Consider the following 24393-nt stretch of genomic DNA (forward strand, 5'->3'; position numbering starts at 1 on the left):
CGGTGGCGTGCTTGATTTTTTTCCCCACAGAGTAACTTGATAGTGAATCAAGAAAGGCTGTTTCTGTGACAGCATTATCTGTTTTTAGCAGAAGATTTCGATTGGGGGAGCATAAATGATATGTAATTCATTGTTGTCAGTAATAGTGGGGGATGAAACTAGGATACAAGCAAAGTGAGTAACAAATTGAAATTTATCCGCAAAAAAACAGCACCTCCTTTGCCCCACAAACGTGCAACAGTGATAGGCCGGCCAAATGATCCGAACAGATTACACTTTATTTTAAATGCTCCACTTACTTCTGTGGAGTTTAATATGCTGTACGTATTAGGCACTCGCTACATCTTTGTTTGTTTGTTTGTTTAGCTATACTCTAAGATGTAAACCATACTTTATTCATTTGACAAATGCTGGGTAATGTGTATGAGCCAGAGGTGGTTCTGTGTATTTCATAAGTATTCATTTATTTCCTCCAAACTGTTGTCCCCATTTTCCAGAAGAAGAAGCTGAGGCACAGAGAAATTAAGCAGTATGCGCGGCGGCACACGCGAGTTAGTGGCAGAGTTGGCCTTTGAACCCTGGGCTCCCCACTTCTGAGAGCTTGAGCAGCCTGGCAGAGTGGGATTGTGTTTACTTCACTAGATCTTTGTTCAGATCACAGCTTTGGCCTTTACTTGTTAGCAGTGTCTCAGAGCCTCAGCCCCGCTGGGCAAAGTGAGGACACCCTGGCACCTGTCTCTCCGTGTTGCGGCAGGGGGGTGGGGGGGGGCAGGTCTCGTGGGTGAAGCCCGAGAACAGTGCGTGGACCTGTGCACTTAAATGTCCTTTTCATCCTGGCTTTCAGCACTTCTGTTCACCCCTTAGGTGCTGGGAGGCAAGTCTCGGGCAGGATGCTGCCTAGGAAAAATGAAGGGGAGGAGAGAGGGCTTAGGAAGGCCATGGATTCAGCCGTAGAGTGAGTTTGTGGTTCGACTCAGTGTCGTTTTGGGGTCTTGTGCTCTGGAAATTTACTGTAGGAGATACTCCGTGGGTGACAGTCTAAGATAAAGCCCTATTCTGTTGTGTTGGGGTTTTTTTGCTAAGGCAGCGATCTGAATATCGGGCTGGGAGGGTTGAATTACCTGAGGGTTTTTCCAGAGGACACGGCCTCTTCCCCGTGAGCAGGCACTCCTGTCGACTCCCGACCACTGCCCTGGGGAGGCACTGATGGTTGTGTTTGTTCTCCATCAGATGTGTTCTAACCCCGTATAGGTTGTGTTCGAGTGAGATTTCTGTGTGAGAGAGCTTTCTGACATGAGTATACTTCACACAGTGGTAGGTTTATCTGTTCAATTAATGATAAACGCCAGCCCGCTCTGGGGTAGGTGCTGGAGATACATGGTGAGTAGGTTTGTGTTATGGACTTGCTGCCTCCATATTTGATATTTACTAAGGCTCTTTGCTGTATATGCAATGTAGGATGTTACGCTAATTTAAACACTTAGAGAATATCCTGTGTCGAGATGGAAAATATTTATAGTAAAGAAGCTGTACAATTTTGTCTTTGAAAACGTCCATTTCTTCCAAACTGTTTAAAGTTCTGTGGCCCCAGATACTTTGTTAAAATAGTCCAGGAATGACTGTGTGTTTGACGCAGTGTGTGGAGTCGGAGACTTTTTGCTATCATGCAGAAAGCAGATTAAGAAGAAAGCTCTGCCTTCACAATCTACAAGGGTGTAAATGTAGGCAAAATAATAATTTAGCTCACACTGAACCCAGCAGGAAGCTGAGTGCAGATTGAGTAATTCTCCACAACATATCTACTGCTATGTAAACTAATCTCATGGTTTATTCTTCATTAAATTGCCAAGATGCTATTTTTCTGTTGGCTAGTTTGTGTGGATGTTTTGTTCTTTCTCTTTGTCTTTCCTTCTCTCTCTCTCCATTCACCTTGCTTTTCTCTCAAAGTAAAACTTACTGCTGTAATTCTAGTAAGATGTTCTTATGTTTCAAAGAATAATTAGTAAGTGTCACATTTTTGGTTTAAAGTATAATGTTGTCTAAAAATACTAGGAGGGAACCTGGGTTTGATGAACTAATTTACAGAATACCTTGAAACAAATACCATAATGCTTAAGGATAGATGGTCATTGTGCAGTTTTCTGGATAACAGAAGATAAAGCAGATAAAGTACTGGAGGACCTTAGAGACGTTTGCATTGTAACATCTTGTGGTATTCAGTGCAGTACTTTTCTTATCATTGCTTCAGCTTCAAAGCAAAACATGGAACCCAGCCTTCTTTAGGAAGTAGATGTGAAAACCATACCTAATATAAAAATGACAAGTTCATGCATTATGCAGTGGAAGCAAAATTTCTTGACTATAATATACTTTTCAAAATAATCACGAAGGAGCATATGTGGTAAAGCAGAGGAATGTGGGTACATCTGGAAAGCTTTTAAGGCATCTTGGAAGCACAACGCAGAAATCACCAAAATTGTAAACACCTTCCATCTGGTCAGTTGCGGTGGTAACATTGACCAGGACAAGAGCAGACAAATCTCGCAGTGACCTTGTGTGACAGCCAGACTGCCAGCGTGAGATCATCATAAACGTCTGAGTGTTTTGCAGTATGACCTCATTCACCAATACGTTGCAGAAAGCCCTGAGAGAAATAGACCGCACGGGCACGGTCTCGACACGTGAAAGCTCAGGTATGTCACATGTCCCGCTGGGTGAAAGCAGCATCGTGAACCATTCCTATGCCTCTGCCAGTGTTGTCATGAGGCTTCAGAGAGGAGTGGGTGCGGTGCCTTGTCTCGGAACCCACACAGCAGCAAACCAGGTCTCCATGCAATGCGGAAGGATCCTCTGCTGATACTGCTTCCAGCCCCTCTCCCCACGGTGATGCGTCAGACGGTGTCACCGAGAACCACCATCACCAGGCACACTGGGTGCTGTTTGGAGAGGCCAGGCATGGGAGATTTTGCCACCCTCCATGACTTTCTAGACCGCTAAAAACGACGAAGAGAAGCGGGAGGATTTTTCACTTTGAATTTTATTGCTCGGTCGTCCACTTTTCTCCAGTTCTCTCTTCTCCCAGCTGCCCTACTGTAGTTAAAGCTCCCTGCGGGCAGGTGCTGTACCCGTCTCACTTGTTCTGTACTCACGGAGCTCCTGCATATTTTGACACCCATTCCGGACTTCTGAATGAATGAATCGATAAGAAGCCATTATCTCCGGTTCTAAATAACCGTGTTTCAAGAACCTTGTTCTTTGAGCTGTGAGCGTTACCTGAAAATGAAGGAGCTGGGGTGCTTCTGGCATGTTTAGTAGACCCCACCCAGTCCTGGGAGACCATCAGAACACAGCCAGAGCTGCTTGATGAGGGTCCAGGAGATCTCACAGAGGATGCCACAGAAAGTAACGCTTGGAATTTTGCCCAAGGGCAAGGAAAGACTGTGCTTGAGGGGCGCCTGGGTGGCGCAGTCGGTTAAGCATCTGACTTCAGCCAGGTCACGATCTCGCGGTCCGTGAGTTCGAGCCCCGCGTCAGGCTCTGGGCTGATGGCTCAGAGCCTGGAGCCTGTTTCCGATTCTGTGTCTCCCTCTCTCTCTGCCCCTCCCCCGTTCATGCTCTGTCTCTCTCTGTCCCAAAAATAAATAAACGTTGAAAAAAAAAATTAAAAAAAAAAATAAAAATAAAAAAAAAAGACTGTGCTTGAAAGGTGTTGTTAAAAGGGGCATGATAACCCAAACATTGGGGTTTGTAGAAGCTGGAAACCCCAATCAAGATGTATTTAGTAAGCTCTTAGCATATGCAAAAGTACTTTCATTTTTTAAAAAAAAGTTACCAGGTTGTCCCCATGCAGTTGAAAAATTGTTACTATGCTAGCTCATTGCAGTGTAGATAATATAAAAATAATTCCTTAAGATTATTTTCAAGACATTTGTAAAAGAGGATGATGATAATTTCATTGAGAAACTCTACTTCTTTTATTCCCTGAGAGGCATTCTTAGGGCTTTTACTTAGAACTGATTGGAACAGAATACTCGCAGTCCACTCTAGAAAAATGTAACAGACTCTTTCAGAGATGGCAAATGTTTTGTTATGTTTATCATCGTGCGTTTCTGCAGTAACTGTATTTGGCTTTAAGATCTTTAAGACATGGTGCATGGTTGTGAATTATATATTCAGTATTTATTTATTTGTGGTCCTAATATTTCTTTATGGAAATCTATTAGTGGAAAAGGATTCTGCTATATTTCTTTTAGGTAATGCATGTGTATTAATTAATTTGGTTGGTGTCGGTCAGTAAGCAACTAAATACTTAACTATACTGTGAACCTCAAAATTAATAGATTTTATACTGATATCAACATGAAACCTCTTTCTTGTCTTAGGTAGAAATTGTCCCATGAAGACTTTTATTTAAGACTAATGATTTCTTAAAGTCCTATAAATTCAGTTTGAAAGCTGCCATATTTTTGGCTTAAAAGCTCTTCTTTGGAAATTTAAAATTATTTTATCTTCATGGGACAGTACCCTGTGTATATCACTTAATAAAAATAATTCAGAGGGGGCGCCTGGGTAGCTCAGTGGGTTAAGCATCTGACTTTTGGCTCAGGTTATGATCTCACAGCTCATAAGTTTGAGCCCTGCATCAGGCTCCATGCTGACAGCTCACAGCCTGGAGCCTGCTTCAGATTCACTGTCTCCCCGTGTCTCTGCCCCTCCCCACTTGTGCTCATGTGTGCTTTCTCTCTCTCTCAAGAATAAATAAACTAAAAAAGTAATTCAGAGATATCTAAAAGATACCTAAAATTTTAGCTCTGTTTTTGGGAAGACTAGTTATTCTGATATCTTCAAGAAAGAAGAAGTATTAAATCAATGCCGTGTTTTGATATGGGATTGCCTTTTCATTTCTTTAGGTAGGATTCAAGTTTTATATACCTGCTGCTAGTTAAAGAGATGTTGTTTCAGGGGCGCCTGGGTGGCGCAGTCGGTTAAGCGGCCGACTTCAGCTCAGGTCACGATCTCGCGATCCGTAAGTTCGAGCCCCGCGTCGGGCTCTGGGCTGATGGTTCAGAGCCTGGAGCCTGCTTCCGATTCTGTGTCTCCCTCTCTCTCTGCCCTTCCCCCGTTCATGCTCTGTCTCTCTCTGTCTCAAAATAAATAAACGTTAAAAAAAATTAAAAAAAAAAAATAAATAAAGAGATGTTGTTTTGGGGTGAGAGAGTACATTTACTACAGGTTTTGCCTGTTGCCTCATCTATGTCAATCTTCTCGAGTAAGCGCAGTACGGATGAGTGGAGTATGGAATGTGAGGTTGGAGAGGTATGGTAAATGGCATCGGTTCCACTTAATAGTAACAAAACCTGACCCGTGCTGTGCTCAGGTAAGCACTGTCCCACTGTGTCCTTCCGGGAGCTGCTACCACACTTCTCGTTTTTCAGATCGGGGCGCAGGGAGCAGTTCCGGCAGCTGGAAAGTAGAGGAGCCAGGTTCAGACCCAAGGTGCCAGGCTGCAGAGTCCTTGCCCTGCAGCATGATTTCGTCTTACCTGGAGCCCTTGAAGGGTGAGGAGGAGTGGGGAAAGAGCTGAGCCTCACTGGAGAAGTGTATTGATCCTGTATTGACCTTGACTCTCTGTGGTCACCTCAAAGGTGCCTTCAGTAGAGTTTCTTTTGCTCTGAAAAGGGGACCCACGTGCCTTATCACGGTGATAATATGGCCAGTTTCTTTTTTGTGTGGGCTCTCCCCCTCCGTCAATCCTCAATTATTAACATACCCATCCAGTGTGGCTTTTATCTATTCATTCTTCCTCTCCGAGACAACAAAGACAGATAGTAACATAGCTTGAAAATGTGTGTGGTGATTAAACGTGGCAGTAGAATATACATATATATGTATATTCTCAGGAAAGCTGAGCCCGCAGTTCTCCTGGCTTTACGATGAGACGGTGGTGCCACCATGCACGTGAGAATGCCCTCACCTCTTCCTCAGGGAGCGGTTAGCTTCGGAAGCCTGTGTCACAGCACGGATGAGTGACTGTTAGTCATGTTTAAAAAGCCGTGTCACCCGTGTCTCTGACAGAAATCAGAATTTCAGTGTGTCTGCAGTACAATTGTTGATAACCGGCTCTTTTGTTTTCTTCATATTTTGTCCAAGAAGAGTAGCTTATTTTAAAGCTGCTGCTTAATTGTATCATCTAAATTCTAAATGATCATGTGTATGGGATTCATGACAAACAGTGCTATAGTTGTACCAATTGCTTCTCAATCGGATTGTCTCTGTATGTATTTCAGTAACATCTTCGTGACTTCACCTGACTGTTTTCAGCATAGCCCAGGACAGTTGGCTGGGCCTCCAGTGGATGAATGAGCGTTCCTGAGCTGTTCTCGGCCAGTTCTTCTCAAGGAGTTAGGGTCAGGACCAGGTTCTGGAACACAACCTAGCCTTAAAAATGAATGAACGAATGAAGCAAATACTCGTCAACATGATTCATTTGTGAGGATACCAGCTTTTTTCCGTTCGTATGTCTGAACAAATCTCAGCATTTCCTAGTTCTAGATGTAAGACCATTTGAAAGTTTTAATCAGTCTGCTTTTAGTCCTTAGACGTACGTTCCTAGCTCCTACTCTGCACTTTTTGATGATATCAGCTTTAAAAGTGCAAAGGTGATTCTCAGCAGAGTGCTGATGAAATAATCTGTAGTGTGCGAGGATGAATGTAAGTTGAAGATTATTAAATACAAATGTGATTTGAGATCAGGTAGGACGTGAACACCGTCAACTTGGTTGGACAGCCCTGAGCTGAACGCATCTCCTAATAAAGATGACCCACGGGGGTACTCATTCAGAATATTGTAGGTGGATAGTTAGCATGGATTTAAACTCCCACCATCTCCCATCTGAGGTTGTTATTAAAGATCAAGATTGAGAGCCAAAATATTATTTGTACTTGGTGGGGAAATCAAGAATGTTCTGTATGGCCACACGCGCTCAGAAACACTGAGATTTTTTTTATTTGTGTGTTTGAAGAGATTACAGGAAATAAATTATTAAATAATGTAAGAAAGTTGGCAGAAGTCCAGAATCTGAGGTGATTGTAACCAAGAAAACTGTGAACTCCAGTGAACAGCCGCCTCCAACCCCGCATTTCCTAAATAGGACTCTCTCCTGTTTATAAGAGTGAGGTGCATTTCTCCCTTTGTGCTCAGAAGGTGTTAACTGTGTGTCTCTCTACCACTGATGCCAAGAACTTAACAAATCAGTAGGCATCTTTTTTTGGTTCTGTAAACAAGCCTTCGGTTGTGGTGCTAAGAAACTGCATTAAGCTTTCTAGGGCCACTGTAACAAACTACAACAAATTGGGTGCTTCAAAACAAAAGACATTTATCGTCTCGAAGTTCTAGACACTGGAAGTTCGAGGTCAAGGTGTCAGGCAGGGTCATACTCCCTCCAGAGGCTTCACAGGAGAATCCATTCCTTGCTTTTCCAGCATCTGGTGTCCCCAGGCAGTCCTTGGCTTGTGGTGCAGCATCAAGTCACATGGCCTTCTCCTTGATGTCAGAGCCCCCCTGCCTCACATTTACACCTGCTTCCGAGATGCTTGTGATTGGATTTAGGGCTCACCCAGATAATCCAGCATAAGCTCCTCTTCTCAAAACCCTTAACTTAATCACGTCTTTTGCCATAGTAGGTAATTTTTCCCAGGTCCCTGAGATTAGGGTGTGTCCATCTCTTTTGAGGGTCACCATTCAGCTCACTACAGAGGCCGAAATCTCAGGATCCTCGTTGGGAAATACATATGTTTTGATATTGGAACCAGCAGACTTCAAAATACATAAAGCCTCCAGCCAAGGAGTGTGAGAACTAATTGAAAGGGCCCTTAACTAAGGTAGATTGAAAGCTGGGAAGAGGTGGTGTTGGAAATACCTATCCAACGTCGAGGGTGTGGCCTCGATGCTTGCTGAGGATTGATCATGACAACGCGCCATAAGCTTTGAATAGGAGCCCCATAAATGCTGCTGCTTTTTTAAACAAGACTTTCTCCCCATTACAACAAAGCTGTGTCTTAGATAGTTGAAGCCTATGGGCTATAAATATAAAAGTATGATACAACTTGGTTTTAATACATATAATACGTATAAATTTAGGTGTAAATGCCACGTTTAAAATGCAAGCTGTGGTTGACTTTTAGCAGTCTGGCTTAAAAGGATTGGAGGCAGAGAGGGTACCTTTGTTCCGGGCACTTAGCCCCATAAAAGTGAGGACTTTTTGGCCATATTTTTAGAGCAGCCTGAGAGTGTGTGCCTTATCCAGACTCTCAGTGAGGAGAGTGTTCAGGTCCTTTTTCATGACCGGTGGGACAAGGTCCGATTTTCTTGGGAAGCCCCAGGCTGCAGGAACAGTTCTCCTTCTCCACCAGTGTGCACAGTTTCCTGCCGTGGTATCGGGAAAAGCTATGACCTTTTCTATCTCTTGAGCTAGGAATCTTCTTCTTTTGTTCTGGGCCTGGGTTCGTGGCAGTAAAGCTTGCTTTTTTGCTTTATTCCCTCCTCGTGAATTTGTGTCCCCGGTAAGGCCCATTTCTTTGGCAGAAAACGAATCTCTTCTCAGTTCCACTTTTGGAACTAGAAAATAAATATTTAATTAGGCCAGCACATCATGCTGTTGTATGAACTTGACTTGAGAATGTCAATGGGAACTTATCAACGAAAGGATCTGCTTTCAGGAAGTATTCAGAAGGCTTCTCCGAGTTTTAGGGGTGCCTGAAATCTCATGTGGTCAGGAGTATAAACTCCAAGAGTCAAAATCCTTGTCTTTTTTATTTGTCCACGACTGTCTCCAGCATACAGAACAAATAAATGTACTCTAAACATCTTCTCAGGAAGTTTATTCATATTATAAACAAGAGTCAAATATCAAGAGTGTTCATTGAAAGTTTGAGATCCACTGTGAGCTTCATGTGATAGTGTAATTGTTGACCAACTTAACTGAATCAACTCATTATTAACCAAAATTTGTGAGAAATAATACTTATTTCTATTTTGTCAAGAAGGTAAATTTTGACTTTTAATCCTGTGTGAATGACTACTGCAGTGTCTTGGTGTAATCTTTCTGTGTCATGGGTGCACAATAGATTTATTTTTAAGAGAGCTTTTTGGCAACCAGAAGTCCTGCTTGTAGACCATATGAAATATTTGAAATTTCCTAAGACTTGCTTAAGAAAAAAGAAGATTTATGTGGTGGTATCTCGTGTCTCGCATCTGAGCATGTAAATACTTAGTGGCTGATAGGAAATTATTCTTAGAGATGAAAATTTGATGTTTATTTCTTTTAATTTCATATTTCTTGAATAAGTGTTTTCAGTGCTTTCATAAAATAAGAAATAGTGCTGTCCCATTATTTCTTCTTTAAAATATTTAAAATGATGGGGCGCCTGGGTGGCTCAGTCTGTTGAGTGTCTAACTTTGGCTCCTGTCATGATCTCATGGTTGGCAAGCCCTGCATCGGGCTCTATGCTGACAGCTCAGAGCCTGGAGCCTGCTTCAGATTCTGTGTCTCTCCCTCTCTCTGCCCCTCCCCTGTTCACGCTCTCTCTCTGTCTCAAAAATAAATATAAACATTCAAAAAAATTAAAGTATTTAAAATGAATTTGTTTTGTTTTACCTTTGGTGTAATTATTAAACTATTGCCCATTTTTTAGCCTGGTAGACTTACAGCATCTTATACCGATATGAATCTGTTCCTTTACAGTAGCATTTGAAATCTAAATACTCGATCACGAATTAGAGAAGTAATATCTAATGATTTTAAGTTTTATGTAGGAATCCATAGATAAAAATAGAAAAATAAAATAATACGGACAGTCAAGAAAGGAACTTCCTTCATCTTTTTTGATGGGAACTGTGGGTTTATTAACATTCTGGTTTTATAAATTTGGCATGTGTGTATCAATATTTGGGCCATATTTTTTCAGTAAAACAAAGTGAGGAGGGGAATCAGGTTTTCTTTTTCTTGCCCTTTAAGTTCCTTTTATGTGCTGGGATATTTGTATACGTATCATTCATTCATTCATTCATTCATTTGGTAAATCACTATTAAGCTCTGTCAAGTAGCAGCCCTAGGCTGGCACTGACCCGGAAAGCATCACTGCAAGGAAGAGGACTGACAGCCCTTAACCACCAATGGGGAAGATCAAGTTTTCAAGCAAAAATTTGAACATATCTGCCATCATGAGCTTGATGGCTTCCCGGTGCTTACTTTTCTGATGATACTTGCGTAATACGGTGTGTCAGTAGTGGGAAGGTCAGTATAACTCAGCAGACCAGTGTTTTCTAAAATGCCCACTGTATGAGGTTACAAAACCATGCATATGTAAAAGATTCATTTGACCGGTGGATTTTCCCACAACCCGGTGTAGGAAGTTCATGGATATGGTGTCATAAAACTACCACTTGTCAAATGCTGATGTAGTATCAAAGAAAGATCACTGTAACTGTCAGAATGCTCTTCCCTTTTCCAGCTTCATACCTGTTTGAACCAGATTGCTTTCCTATGTTTTAAACCAAAACAAACATACTACAATAGATTGAATACAGAAGCAGATAACGAGCACCTGGCTGTCTTCTATGAAGCCAGACATCAGAGAGATTGTTAAAACTGTAAAGCGGTTCTCTCTTGCTGATTTTTTTTGTCTTAGAAAATATAATTTTCATAAAAATATATTAGCTATGTTACATGTAATGAGTTTATTGTTATTCTTGAAGTGACAGAAGAATTTGAAATTTCTTTTCAGTTCCTAATACAATAAACTAGACGTGATCTACATTAATGGGCTTGTGGGAGTTCTCAGTAACAGTTAATAGTATAAAGAGGTGTGAGGGAAGGACCTTGAGAATCGCTGATTCAGAGGCACACAGCATATCTGAAATGTATGTTGGGGTGAGATTATGGAAGGGCTTACATTTCCTGTTAAGAAACTTGATTAAACAGTAGGGAGTCAGAATATTTTTGAGCAGACAGGTGATGCAATCAAAGTGGTACACCCAGGCATGGGATTAATCTGGAGGTGGTAGACGCATTAGGATGGAAGGGGGTGAGTAGGAAGCGGGGTGGTCACTGCACAGCAGCAGAAAGGCAGGGTGCAAGGGCCCCTTTCAGGCTAGGCTAATAGGAGACTGGGGAAGGCAATACTGACCGAGCCGAAGGGGAGGCAACAGCCAGGTGTTTGAGCTTGGGTAACAGGGATCAAGAGAAGAGGCTGATTTGTAGGGAAAGTCGGGCTGTTTTCAGTTGTTTGCAGTACTGTGATTAAACATTTGATATTGAAGAACCAGGTAGAAATATCCAGTAGAGAGGGGACAGTTTTGAGACCAGATAGCCTTCCATCTCTTATGGTATCACGAAACACCTGTTTCTTAAAATTAAGAAGAGTCCCATATTAGGTAAACAACTTGTGATCTGGTTGCTAAAAACTTACTTTTTGGAAGAGAGGTGACAGTTTATGTTAAAATTTGATAAAGTGCATTTCTTGACAATCATGTGCTTGGTATTGTAGCACGTGTTCTCACGGTTATTAATGTGTGTGAGTGTGTGAATGGTTTTTAAGCTCTGTTCACCCATGTTCCTTCATTTCCTTGACTTATTTGCAGCATTGTAGAGAGGATAATTTCCCTATTCAGAACAATAAAATGTTGTTAAAACAAGTTACGATCAAGATTTAACAGTGAAAACAGACTTTCCCCTCTTTCTTCTTAAAAAATGACACAATTAGTCAGTAGTACTTGTAAGATAAACATCCATTTCATGTTCCTCCTTATGATAAGTGTTTTTCATCGAAATTCCTTGATACTGTGTGGATGATTTACCAAGGCTTTTTAAAATGGTTGAAATATGCTCTAACAGCCCATCTGATAAAATGAAAAACTGAACAAAATGTGTACTCAGATGAATGATTCTCTGAAGAAATAATGGTGCAAATGAATTATCAAAGTGTGAAATCATTAAAAACAAAACATGTTTGAGTTTTTATTGAATCTTAATTGCAGGCTTATGTATTTTCTTTTGTAAGCTAAGTTAAAAGAAAATTGCCTAACTAAATTCTTGGAGGCCAGTGTTGTGGGACATATATTGTACCATAATTGATTTTTCACATAAAAGCTGCTGTTCATTTTTTTCCCCCCAGCATTAACATGCATGCTTTCCTCATGTAGGAGAATATATAAAAAACTGGAGGCCGAGATACTTCCTTTTGAAGACAGATGGCTCATTCATTGGATATAAAGAGAAGCCTCAAGATGTGGATTTACCTTATCCCCTCAACAACTTTTCAGTGGCAAGTAAGTTAATTATAGTTGTTGATTCACCTCCTATCTATTTACTTGTGTGACCTCACGTGTCAGATCCCTTATGATATATGAGAAGCCTATGAAAGAGTTCAGGTTTGTATTTAAGAGCAGGGAAACTCTCAGCTTTGATTATTGATAATACATGGCCTTCTCTAAGGCAATACAGTATAAGATTTTATGTAGTTAGAACCTAAATGTGGTAAATACAGTTCCCCAAATATGTACCTCAGGCCTTTCTTCATAAAATATGATTGGAGACCTTTGAACTTGGTTGCTACAGTGAACTTGGTTGTAAGATGTTGTGGTACCGAGTGCATTTCTGATTGGTTTCCTGGCATGATCTTAGCTCTTTTCGTTGATCATCTGATGAGAAACAAGTGATTTACTTTAGAAATTATTTTCTGGGGAGGTTTTATGTTTGAAGTTAAATTTTTCTTCCTTACAAGTATCTCAGAAAAATGTTTGTAATTAAGATTGACTTAGGGACTGTATATTTTCTTGAACACAGCACAAAATAAACTGAAAGATGGTTCTGCCTGTGATAATGGCAACAAATAACATTGCTGTGAAATGCCGGGCTCTTTAGGCTGATTGTATTACTGATTAATCAACGGAAGGGTTTTTCTGTGTTAACGCAGAAATAAAGCATTTAAAAAGTTACGTTAGGTTAAAATAAACTTGCATAAGAGCTAAAATCTGTGCCATTGAGATAAAATCTTCAGCTAGACACCATTCTTAATTTTGATTTTGGTTATGTGTTGTTTTCTGTTAGCTACATTTGGAAAAGGTAGGAGGTTAAGATGGAAGCAAAAAAAAAATAAAAATAAAAATATCAAATAGCAACAACAAAATATCCAAGATAACAAAAGTCCTTGAATGTCATTAAAGTCATTTTAAGATTATATGGAGCCCCAGCCTTTTTTATGGATAGTATCTTTTAATTTTTTTAAGAGTAAGATAAAGCAGTAAACCAAAGGGTTTGTGAAATCATTTGAGTGATAAGAATACTAACTTAAAAGACCCAAACATCTCTCTATTTATATAAATGGATTCTTATGTAGGGATTTCATTTTTTAACAAGTGAGAACACTTAATGTGTATCTATTGGTTAAGGGAATAATTTTTCCCCCACTGGAATACACATTAGATGTTTATGGCTTTCTCTGACTAGAAAATTACTTTTAAAATCCTGTTGTCAATTGAAGTAATATCTTGTATTTTGTGTTGACTTAAGAGCACATTTTCACTCTAAAGATCTTCTGAGCGAGCATTTGCTTTAAAATGATAAAAAAATTGGCTTTTAAAACCCTAACAGCATACATTATCTCCTCCATAAGGCCAGTACAGTTTCTTAGTTTCTCTATCTTACTAGCAAATGGTATTGGTTTGTCTGAAATGATTTATGAAAGTACAGAACTCCTGTATCTGCTGATCAAAATGCAGCATTTTTTGACCTTATGAAATTTCACACCCCAACAAGTTTTAAAGACATACTGTATGTCACAGTCTGCCAACATCTGCTCCAACACTTCCACTGGCAGAGGCGGAAATAAATACTGCACTCTGGGGGAGAGATCCTATTTAGTGACTGACAGTCAGCCTATCCACGAAGTAAGTATTAGTTGACATCTGTAATCTTTACTTCTATCATCAAGTAGTCATAGGTAGTTGACAAACCAACAAGTGAAGTTACAGACCAGCTCCTTAGTGTTCAGAAGTGTATTAAGATGGGTCTTACACTAAATCAACTATTTAAGATAGATTATTCTTGAAGCTTGACTTCCTTGCAGTCTTAAGTGGACCTAAGGATGAGTTGTGAAATGGACGCTGGTTGAAGAAGTAGTTCAGATTCCAGCTTTGCCCCGAGGCACGAGTATGACCTCGGAGGGATCATTCTCTGAAGCTCTCAGCATAGAGGGAGAAACACATGGATGTCATGAGCCTGCAAGGCCTTTTTGTCTCCTACATGCTGAGATTCTGTGAGGGGAATTTTGAGCAGGCCTTCGAAGAGTGAATAGGAGTTAAATAGTTAAAGCAGGGGAGAAGGATATTCCTTAGTGTTCCATAATGTTTTTATGAAACATTAAGAGAAGGAACAGTTGGAGCAAGGGAGGGATACTTGGCCAACAGTTTCCCTCTGTCCCTGGCCCCCTGGAGTATGTGAAAAAAGAGATGATTTTACCAGGTACTTGTAAGGTATGTTGGAAAATGTTACATATGCGTATATGTATATTCCATTGATGGCTACATGGGTCCCTTGTTTTTCCTGATAATTAAAAACGTTACTTCCAATTTAATATATGTGGGTTTTATTTGAATTTTACCAAAATAGGCTTTTTATCCGTCTGAAAAAGTGAAGAATGAGACCTGGCCGGGACTTCGAATCCCTCTCCCCAATCTTCACTAAATTTCACATTCCTTCCTTCCGGATTTAAAATTTCCAAAAAGTTAGTTTGTGCTTATATATTTCTGTTTCTCAATCCATTGCCGTCTGGCTTTCTTTCTTAGTCACTTGATTGAAACCACTTTCAGTAAGTTCTCCAGTGACCACTTAATTGCTAAGACCAGTAGACATTTCTCAGTTGTTCTTTTCCTGGATTGACATCTTGGGCTGCATTTCATGCCATCGATCACCACTTCTTTCTTGGGGTGACCTCTCCTGTTGTGTTCTGGGATGCCTCTTCTGGTTTCCTTCCTTTGCCTGTTTCGTGGATTATGGTACATAACTGGGTTCTGGTCAAGGAAGCTTCTCATTTTGTCCCCGTTTCCTGGGTGGTCACATTCACTTTGAAGGTTTTAGTTACCACCTGTATGCAGTTTATTCTCCCACAAGATATATCTTCAGGGCAGACCTCTCTCCTGAGCCCTAGGCTACTATAGTCAACTCACTGCCGGATATTTCTGCCTAGGTATTTCTGGGACTCAACCTGTCCTAAGCTGAATTTAAGATAATCTTGTCAACTTCCCCCTGTGTTCAGTATGTCAGTTCTTTTCTTTCTCTTTCTTTTCTTTTCTCTTTTCTTTTCTTTTCTTTTCTTTCTTTCTTTCTTTCTTTCTTTCTTTCTTTCTTTCTTTCTTTCTTTCTTAATGTTTATTTACCTTTGAGAGACAGAGACAGAGCAGGAGTGAGAGAGGGACAGAGAGAGAGGGAAACACAGAATCCAAAGCAGGCTTCAGGCTCCCAGCTGTCAGCACAGAGCCTGACGTGGGGCTTGAACCCACAAACTGTGAGATCATGACCTGAGCCCAAGTCAGACGCTCAACTGACTGAGCCTCCCAGGTGCCACTCCTCAGTATGTCAGTTCTGTCTTGAGCAGAAACCTGAATTTATTCCATGCCTTTACCCCCGCCCCCCACTGCCTTCACATCTTCACCCCATTCCCAGTCCATTTCTGTTTCTGCTGATTAGTGTTTGAACTGTAAATCAAACTATAATCACCCCAGAACAAGCTTGTTGTCTTCTATTGTAGATTCTTAACTAGATGCTCTGCCTGTAGATTCGACCGACCATTTACATTCTGACCTTCTCGTGACTGTCACAGGGACCATTCCCCAGTTAAGTCCTCACCGTACCATTCCACTGTGATGGCCCTGCCATTGCCTACTGGATGAAGTCCAGCTTCTTTAGTATATCATGTGGGGATCTCCTCAGTCTGACTTCTGCTTTCAACTCTCGCTTCCTGTGTCTTCTGGGTGGTCACATGTGGGCACAATGAAGCGTTTGTGATTTCCCTGCACAAACTCCACAGCTCTTCCGCTCTGAGGCTTTGTTCATGCTGTTCCCCCTGACTGGAATGGCTTTGTGGCCTCTATTTGTCTGGATCATTTTTTTCATACTTTAAGATTTAATTCACATTTAAATGCCCATCCTTATTCCTACTAAATTACTCTCCCCTGCCTTTCATCAAGCTGGTCTCTTTTGTTGTTATCACAGTGGTTTTTGGTTATTTGTTCATGTGTTACGTCTCCTCTGCTGATCTGCGAGTTATTTTAGGGTAAAGAGCCTGGTGTTATTTATCTTCTGTCTCCTAGTGCCTACCTATTAGGGCTTAATAACCATTTTTGAATGAATGAATGAAAACAAATAGTCCAGATTTCTCCAGTTTTAGATGGAAAAGGAGGCCTTTTGAAATTCAGTGATCTGTATAAAGTTACCTTACTAGGTAGTAGTAGCTAAGTGCCAAGGTTAGAACTCAAATTCGTCTACTGTCATTTGCATTTTATTTCCCTCCCCTGTCCCCATTCTGTGCCGTTTTCCCTAGATTGAGAGCCTTGAGATATGATTTGGGGTCAGAGTTACGATATTTTAAATGGCTAGATAGCCTTTGGCATGCAGAATGTTAACTCTCCAAGCCCCTGAAACATGGATGAAAAGATCTGACCTCATCCTCCTTTGGGGGATCATATATGAACTCTATGCGAAGGTCCTCTCTAAATACCGTACTGTAGAAATGTAAGTAAAAATAACCATTGTTTTTCAAGCCAAGTGCCTCTCTAATCAGAATTATGATTTGGTCAGTTGCTAATTATAGATTGAGATTATTTTTGCGCAGGAAACATTACAATTTAGGAAATAATATAGGATACGTAAGACACAAGCATTGTCATAAAGCTGCGTTCACATGTACTTTGAGCACAGTAGCTGGTCTACCCAGTAGTCATGGTCTCAAATGTTTTGACAGGTACCAGCCCAACTGAAGAGTAAAACAGTTCTTCAATGGAGAGTTTGAACATTTGTCTGTGTGTCTTGGGGCTCAGCTGCCTTTTTATCTACTCCCTTTCACTCTCAGTGGTGGGAAGAGAGACGTGCCAACCTGTGTTCCAATAGCACCTCCCAGAAATCCAGCTTATTCCGTGTTGCAAATTCTGACCATATCTCTTTCCTCTCTGAAACCTTTCTTCAGTCAGCTTTTTAAAAAATAGGTCGATCTGCATTTCTTAGGCCAATTTTGAAATGAAATGTTTACTCATTAACCTATTTTTCTTCTTTTTATAAGAAAGTAAGGGGGCTTAAACCTACCAAAAAGACATCATTACCTCTGAATACGTAGTATAAAAGATACTTTAAATACATAGAAAAATGAGGCGATTTCTACTAATGTTTTCACTGTGGCTGTTCATGGGGATAGAGAAATTGCTAATTGATTCTCAGTCCTACATAACATATAATACAACCTAGAATAGCAACCCTATAAATCTAGGGTAACTCTCTACCACATAAATATAGAAGAATTATAAGAGATCTGGCTAGTTCACTTTTAAAGGGTTTATTGATCATTAGAACCATACTAGATACTAAAAGGAGTATAAGATACAATGTTTGAATGTGGGAATTTGTCATTGACTGTGGAAGACATTCACAACACACTGCAGTGGGAGGAATGATGAGATTCGTCGCCAGAATGAATTTTATAGAAGTTGAGAGAATAGGTAAAGGTAAGCTAGGGTGACTAGGTAAGGATTTTAGCATGAGCTCTGGAGGATAGGTGATATGTAAGTTTTCAGAAGAAGGAGGACATTCACAGTGAGGTTAACAACATACGCACATGAAGTCCAGAATTAATGAAGAGCCTATTTTGTGAATAGCATAGGCAATATCACAGGCAGATAGAACATTCATGTTGGAGAAAAAACAAGATTAGATACTTTGTAATCAGATTGTGAAAGATCTTAAATACCAATTTGATGTTTTTAATGGAAACCAGCTGGGAACCGTCGGAGGCTTTTATGCATTAGGTGTCCAAATCAGTGTCTGATGAAAAGAAGAACCTACCAGGTTACGGTAGAAAGGGGACATCTGTAAGCAAATGGCGCTCTTCCCTCCGTGAGCCAGTCGGTCAGCAAGATATCGTCTTGTTTCCGTACTCTGCAATCTCCCTGCTACCATCCTGGGGCAGCTCTTCATCAGGTTCTCCCTGGACTATTCTGATAAGTCTCCTAGTTGATCTCTTGCCTTCAAATATTCTCCTCTCTGGAGTATTTGGGAGCAATGCATAGGATAGATTAATCTTCGGAAAAAAACTTCCTTTCCAAGTATCACCTCCTTAGCTCAGAAAAATCTCACATTTTTCCATTTTTTGCAAGAGGAGCCTGAATGGCTATTTATTTATTTTTTGTATGTATCATGTATCAACAATCGAACACTTGCCCAAATCATACCTATGTTTCTACTCTGTGTATTTTCAATATTCACTTTGTCTTCTATTACTCTTTAATGTTCCATACTTTCCTTTTGACGTATTTTGCTACATTCTATTAGGTTGAATTACATATAAAGTTCTTAACCTCATTTTTGTTTTCAGTGATTTTTATTTACACTATTTTATGTACTTGATCATTTGAAGACTTGGTGCTTTTCTTCCCCTTGCCTGTGATCAGATTTTTAGGCAAACAAAGTTATGTCCTGTAATAGTGGCGTCTCACTATATATAATAGAGCCCTTACTTAAAATTTGATCATGTAGTGGATAAGTGCAACTGTAATCAGATTTTCTTCCTTTCTGTCATATTTTCTAGGGGGTACTGTAATCATTTATTTGCAAAGTTTAACCCATAAACTAAGTTTAGAACGGGGAAAGGAGAGAGAAAACCTTGTTAAAAATCACTTTAAAGGGAGATTGTTTGTAGAAAATTACAAAGAATAATAATGCCATACTCAGTCACACATTCTCTTCCTGCCATTCAAATCACACCCTAATATGATAAGAAAAAATTTCCACAGAATGTCTATTCTTCCCTTCTTTTTTTCGGCATTACACAACAAACGTACAAAAAGAAAAAGTATAATCGTGTTTTCATGGACATGACTATGGAGTTCAGGGTTTCAGATGCGGCTCCTAGGTGTGACAGCACCCCTCACCATCACGTCGTTTATGGACATAAATTTACATTGTGTGTCACATGAGTTTCCTATTCGATAGTCTCACTGTTTTAGTACTTCCTTCGTTAGAACGTTGTCAGTGACCTGCTCAGACATCTGTCACGAGTCTTCCCTCGTGACTTTCCTGAGCTCTCTGTCACCCCCTTTCCTGATTTACTTGAAGCTAATTTATAGTTGCAGTCTTTACTGCCATAGCCTCATTTATCGGAATGTAAGTTGGGGGGCGCTTATGGAGAACCCAGGGGAGTGATAAACTTCTAGAGCACAGTGACTGTGTATGCTCATGTAAAAATTTTCCTGCAACATTTGTGACAAGGTCTGTGTGCTGGAAGGTCATCTGTCTTGGTTCTGCTACTTTACTCTAGTGTGTGGCCTTGGGCAAATCACATAATTTCTCTGGTCTTCATCTTTGTCATCTTTTTTTTTTTAAGTTTATTTATTTGTGTATTTATTTTGAGAGAGAGAGAGAGAGAGAGAGAGGGCACAAGCAGGGGAGGGGCAGAGAGAGGGGGAGAGAGAATCCCAAGCAGGCTCAGCACTGTCAGCACATGGCCTGACGCAGGGCTTGATCTCACCAACCATGAGATCATGACCTGAGCCAAAACCAAGTCTGATACTTAACCGACTGAGCCACCCAGGTGCTCCCATCTTTGTCACCTTTAGACACGAAGGTTAATAATACCCACTTCTCAGGATTATGGTAAGGATTAAATGAGATGCTGTATGTGAACATGCTTTGTAAATTGTGAAAGGGTGTGCAAATAAAAGTCTCAATGTAACAGGAGATATGCGGTAATTTTGCTCGGTTGAGTTAAATGACAGCCATCCTTCCCTTTCCAGCTACATTACATTGGAATGGCAAGGAAGCTACTTGATTGGATTTTCTTTAAAGATCATTAGAGGTTTTAGGTAGAAACTATTTGCAGTGCTGTCTTGCACTTGAAGACAGCTTCTATGGGTTGGTTGGGGGAAGAAATCCCAATTTCATTTAATGCCAAGGACTTTGATCTGTAACAGCTAGTCCTCGTAACTAAACATGAGCTGGACCCCCAAACCATGGCCATGGCCACCTCTGGCCAAGGAAGGAAGCATCACTACAGCTGCAAGGCCAGCCCCATTTCATTGGCCTCACAGGAGTGGGGCACAGACCAGATTCTTCAAACCTTCAAGCCTTTGGGAAGTCAAAGCTTCCACGGGTGGTTGGTCCATGTGACTATTGTTACCCCTTATTTTAGTCAGAAGTTGTTTTCACTTTTTAATAGAAGGAATAAAACCCTCACGTATCTTTCTGACTATCCTGAGGGGATCCCTTGGTTACCATCCATTGGTGGAAAGTTTTTGATTAATTTGGTTCTTCCATTAGATGATTACTGTTTTATAAGGTGGAAGATGCATTGGGACTTGCTCTTAAGGGAAGGCAGGCAAGGAGTGATGAGTTTCCGTAGCTTATGTTAAATGATGTGAGGAGACCCCAACAGAGCCAGCCTTCCTTCTCTCCCTCCTCTCCTTCCTTTCTCCCTTCCTTCTTCCCTTCTCCCTCCCTCCTCCTCTCCTCTTCTCCTCCCTTCTCTCCTCCCTCCTCTTCTTCCTCCTTCCCTTCTTCCTCTTTCTTTGAGCTTCTCCTGAGGTCAACAGTTAACTACCATCTATCCAAAGATACTGACATAAAAGAACACCCTGCGTGTAATTAGTTTCACTGAATTATTCTCAAACACTTTACCTCAGACTCTCTCCTTGACTCTCTTTCCTAGACACACTATCCAACCAACAGCCTCCCTCACTTAATTCTGTTTTTGAAATTTCCTACCTCGTGTGCCTATGATTTAAAGTAACACAATTTGGAAGCATAGGAGTTATCACAATTAATATTTAAGCATATTTTTAGGAAATCTAAGTTCTAATGGCTATTTAGAAAGTTTTTATTGAGGGTCTATTGTGTTCTCAACATTGTACCAGGTACTGAGGGAAAAAAAGAAGGAAATAAGGAAGGAAACCAACCTTTCTTTGAGCGTTACTATGTGCCAGGCCCTTTCACATATGTTATCTCATTTAATCTTCACACCGCTCTGAGGTAAGTATTATGTTCTCTATTTTAAAGAGACTGAGGGAGGTTATGTGACTTGGTGAGCTCGCTTACCTGGCAAATGGCCGGGCCAGGATTTCAGCCCGTGCTTCACAGAATGACTCTGAAGCCTGTGCCTGTGTTCATTTCATAATCCACAGACCTGGGTTAGCCCTTGGCTTTGGAGAGTTTATCATCTAGTAGCAAAAATCTGCCACAAATCCTTGGAATTGGTATTTTGAGATGTTTCATTCAGTTCTGAAGTAAGTTTTACAATTAACACATTGAGTAAGAGTTTAGGAAAGGGAGGGTCGTTAAGGACTGGATCATCAAGACGAGCTTCTTGGAAATTGTGCTCGTTTGGAGAAAGAGTAAGATTTCAAAAGATGAAGTACATTCCAGGTAACGGGAATAGCATTAATTTGAAATGTTATTTCTGAGAAACTTCGGCTGAATCTCTTATTGTTGATTTAAATGAGTATGAAATCCTCAGATATGAATGAAAGCTCCAGATGGTATGTTATTTTTTTATCCCTGTATAGAGTGAAAAATATCAAAGGAGGAAGAAGGATAAATGATGGGAATAAATATGGCACTTGAAATCTGTAGCAGAATGCCATGCTCATACCAGACACTTGTTTTCTCAGGGTCACAGTTAGGCACTCGCCCCCCTTAGCTGACCTGGTGTTGTACGTGCGGTTCTTGCAGTAACATCGCTGTTCCTCGTCTCTCCTTGAAGAGTATAAAATAATTTTACTGATGCAAAGTAGTACTCCATTTTAAAATCCCATCTTAAAGGCAGTGTTTTTTCTTCAGCTAAAAAGGTTTCAAATGATAGCTTTTCACTTGGAAAAGGTACATTATCTCTTTATCTGTTTATTAAAAACAAGACCCTGACTTCTTAGCTAAAGGAGAGGTAAGGTGGTGTGGAAAGGAGTGGGCGAGGGGCACTGGGTGGGAGGCTCTCCCCCTGCAGCCTGGGCATGAGAAGCAGCTGTGTGGGTTCAGCCACACACTTGTGTACTCTTTTGCACTAAGTTAATTATTAACAGGTCAATCCAGCTCAGTCTTCCAGGTAAAAATTTGCTGAATGTGTAATGCTGCCCAACATGAGCCAGCCTGTGTGCACTGTTGTTTTTTTATCTTGTCACCGATCCCAGCATTGTCCTCCATGATGCCCTTCCATCTCTGAAGGGTCAGAATCATTCTTTCCACACACTCTTCTGACTATACTCATTTATGAGCTCGTTACATTTATAGATCATTTTTGGTTAAATTAAATGTGGATACCTACCTGATTTATTTGTTTAATACTTATTTTTTAACTTAATTTTTTGTTTTCTAGAACGTAGATGTTTATGTGCAATTCATTTTTTTAATTGTCGACTAAAAGGGGTTATATGCCCATCGTATTTGCCTGTCATAGGATATTAAGAGGGACTTGAGGAAGCAAGGAAAGAGAATTGACATTTTTTAAGAGCCTACTATGTACGACGTGCTTTATTTATGTGATCACATTATGTCACGACAGGAATGACATGAAATAAAAGTACCTAAAAATCCAAGCAAACTAGACACTGAAACCAAGATCTAGAGAGATTAAGAAACTTTCCCAGAGCCTCTAAGCAGATAGAAGGCAGAGGTCCGTCTGATATCTGGTTGGAGTGTGTTGAATCATACACAGGGCTCAGACGACAGCTCTCTTCAAGTAATGTTTAGTCAGCACCCACAGAAACTTCACCGTATGCCAGCTATTATACGCAGTGGGTTAATAGCAGATTCTCATTGTTCTTGAGAGATGTATTTTATGTCACAGCAGTTCTTACTTATTCTGTAGCAGGGGGACAAGCATGCAGGTGATAGCTAGGTGGCCGGTTATTTGATAGATTCCTATCAACACGACTGGTAATATCGACTGGTCCCGCCACCACCCAGGGATTCCAGAGTTTTGTCACATGTGGTGTCAGGGAGGTTACAATGAAGGATCCATACGATTCTTTCTTGTGATATTCAGTGGTTTGCCAGTCAGCAACATGGTAATTTCTCGAGACATTCAGTCTGCTGAGAAGTAGTAGTAGTAGTAGTAGTAGTAGTAATAATAATAATAATAATAACAACAACAACAACCACTTGTTGAGGACCTTTATGGGTATGTTAATCCCACTAACAGTTTTCCAGGATATATACTATTGCTTCGTGATAGCCAGGGAATGAGGCTCATGGAGTTTGCCAGTGATCATGTGAACTTTTAAACCCCCAACTTGCAGGTTTCAAGGGCAGTGATTTTTTGTGCACCATTGCTTAACTGAAACCTCTCCTGCTGCCCCGGAGTCTTGAGGTGAGAGGTTTTCTCGTGTGGGTAGTTCAGAAAGTGTGGGCTTTCCATGCCTCTAGACTAGTTTATATGTCGGTATCAGGGATCCGAGCTGGTGATTCTCAACTAGCGTGAGATTTGTTTCAGAGCTCTGGGCTGCTTCTCTTTGTGGAAACTGAAGCTTAATGCAGAGGATTCACTGGTATGTGACCATTTCAGCTTTGCTTTTCTAATTATGTCCGAGAGGTCATAGGAGAGACTGATTTTGAGAGGCATAATCATCTGGATATTTCATATGACTCACGATCGTTGCATTTTTAACAGATTGGACTTGAAGGACACGTGTTTTGTTGATCTCTCTGCCATTATAGTCTAAATCACTCCCTGTCTTTTCCCCCCATATCTTTATACTAATTTAAAAGCATTTATTTATTTATTTGAGTGAAGTTAACTGAGGCCCAAGGCCAGGGTGCAGGGAAGGACCTTTAAGCCTTGGAATTTAGGAACACTATGCAGGCATTCTTTTGGATTGGAAATAATACATAATCAAGCAGATGCTAATGAAAAATGAAATGCAGGGAGAGAGAAAAGAGACTAGGGTGGCTGTGTGAAAGTTTCATGGAGGAGAGTACATTGCCCCTTTATTACAATAATGTTGCTGCCCTATAATAAGGTCTTTCATTGCTGGTTCAGCTTTTTTCATTCATTTGTTTTGTGCTCTGCTTCCTGTTACTAATTGTCAGCACAATCGTCTTCCAACTATGAAGTCTCAGTGTCCTTTTGGACCAATTTGTCATTGTC

The 24393-nt window shown here is 40.6% G+C and overlaps 1 protein-coding gene across 2 annotated transcripts in view; it reads left to right on the plus strand.

The window, feature by feature from the left end:
- AKT3 (AKT serine/threonine kinase 3) overlaps positions 1-24393 on the plus strand; it is a 308798-nt gene that overhangs the window by 122355 nt on the left and 162050 nt on the right. For both annotated transcript variants that reach the window (XM_043568301.1, XM_043568303.1), the window contains exon 3: positions 12203-12328. In XM_043568301.1, the coding sequence (XP_043424236.1) occupies positions 12203-12328 (126 nt within the window). The remainder of the gene's footprint in view (positions 1-12202; positions 12329-24393) is intronic.

Source organism: Prionailurus bengalensis, chromosome E4 (assembly GCF_016509475.1).
Source record: "Prionailurus bengalensis isolate Pbe53 chromosome E4, Fcat_Pben_1.1_paternal_pri, whole genome shotgun sequence".
NCBI lineage: Eukaryota > Metazoa > Chordata > Mammalia > Carnivora > Felidae > Prionailurus > Prionailurus bengalensis.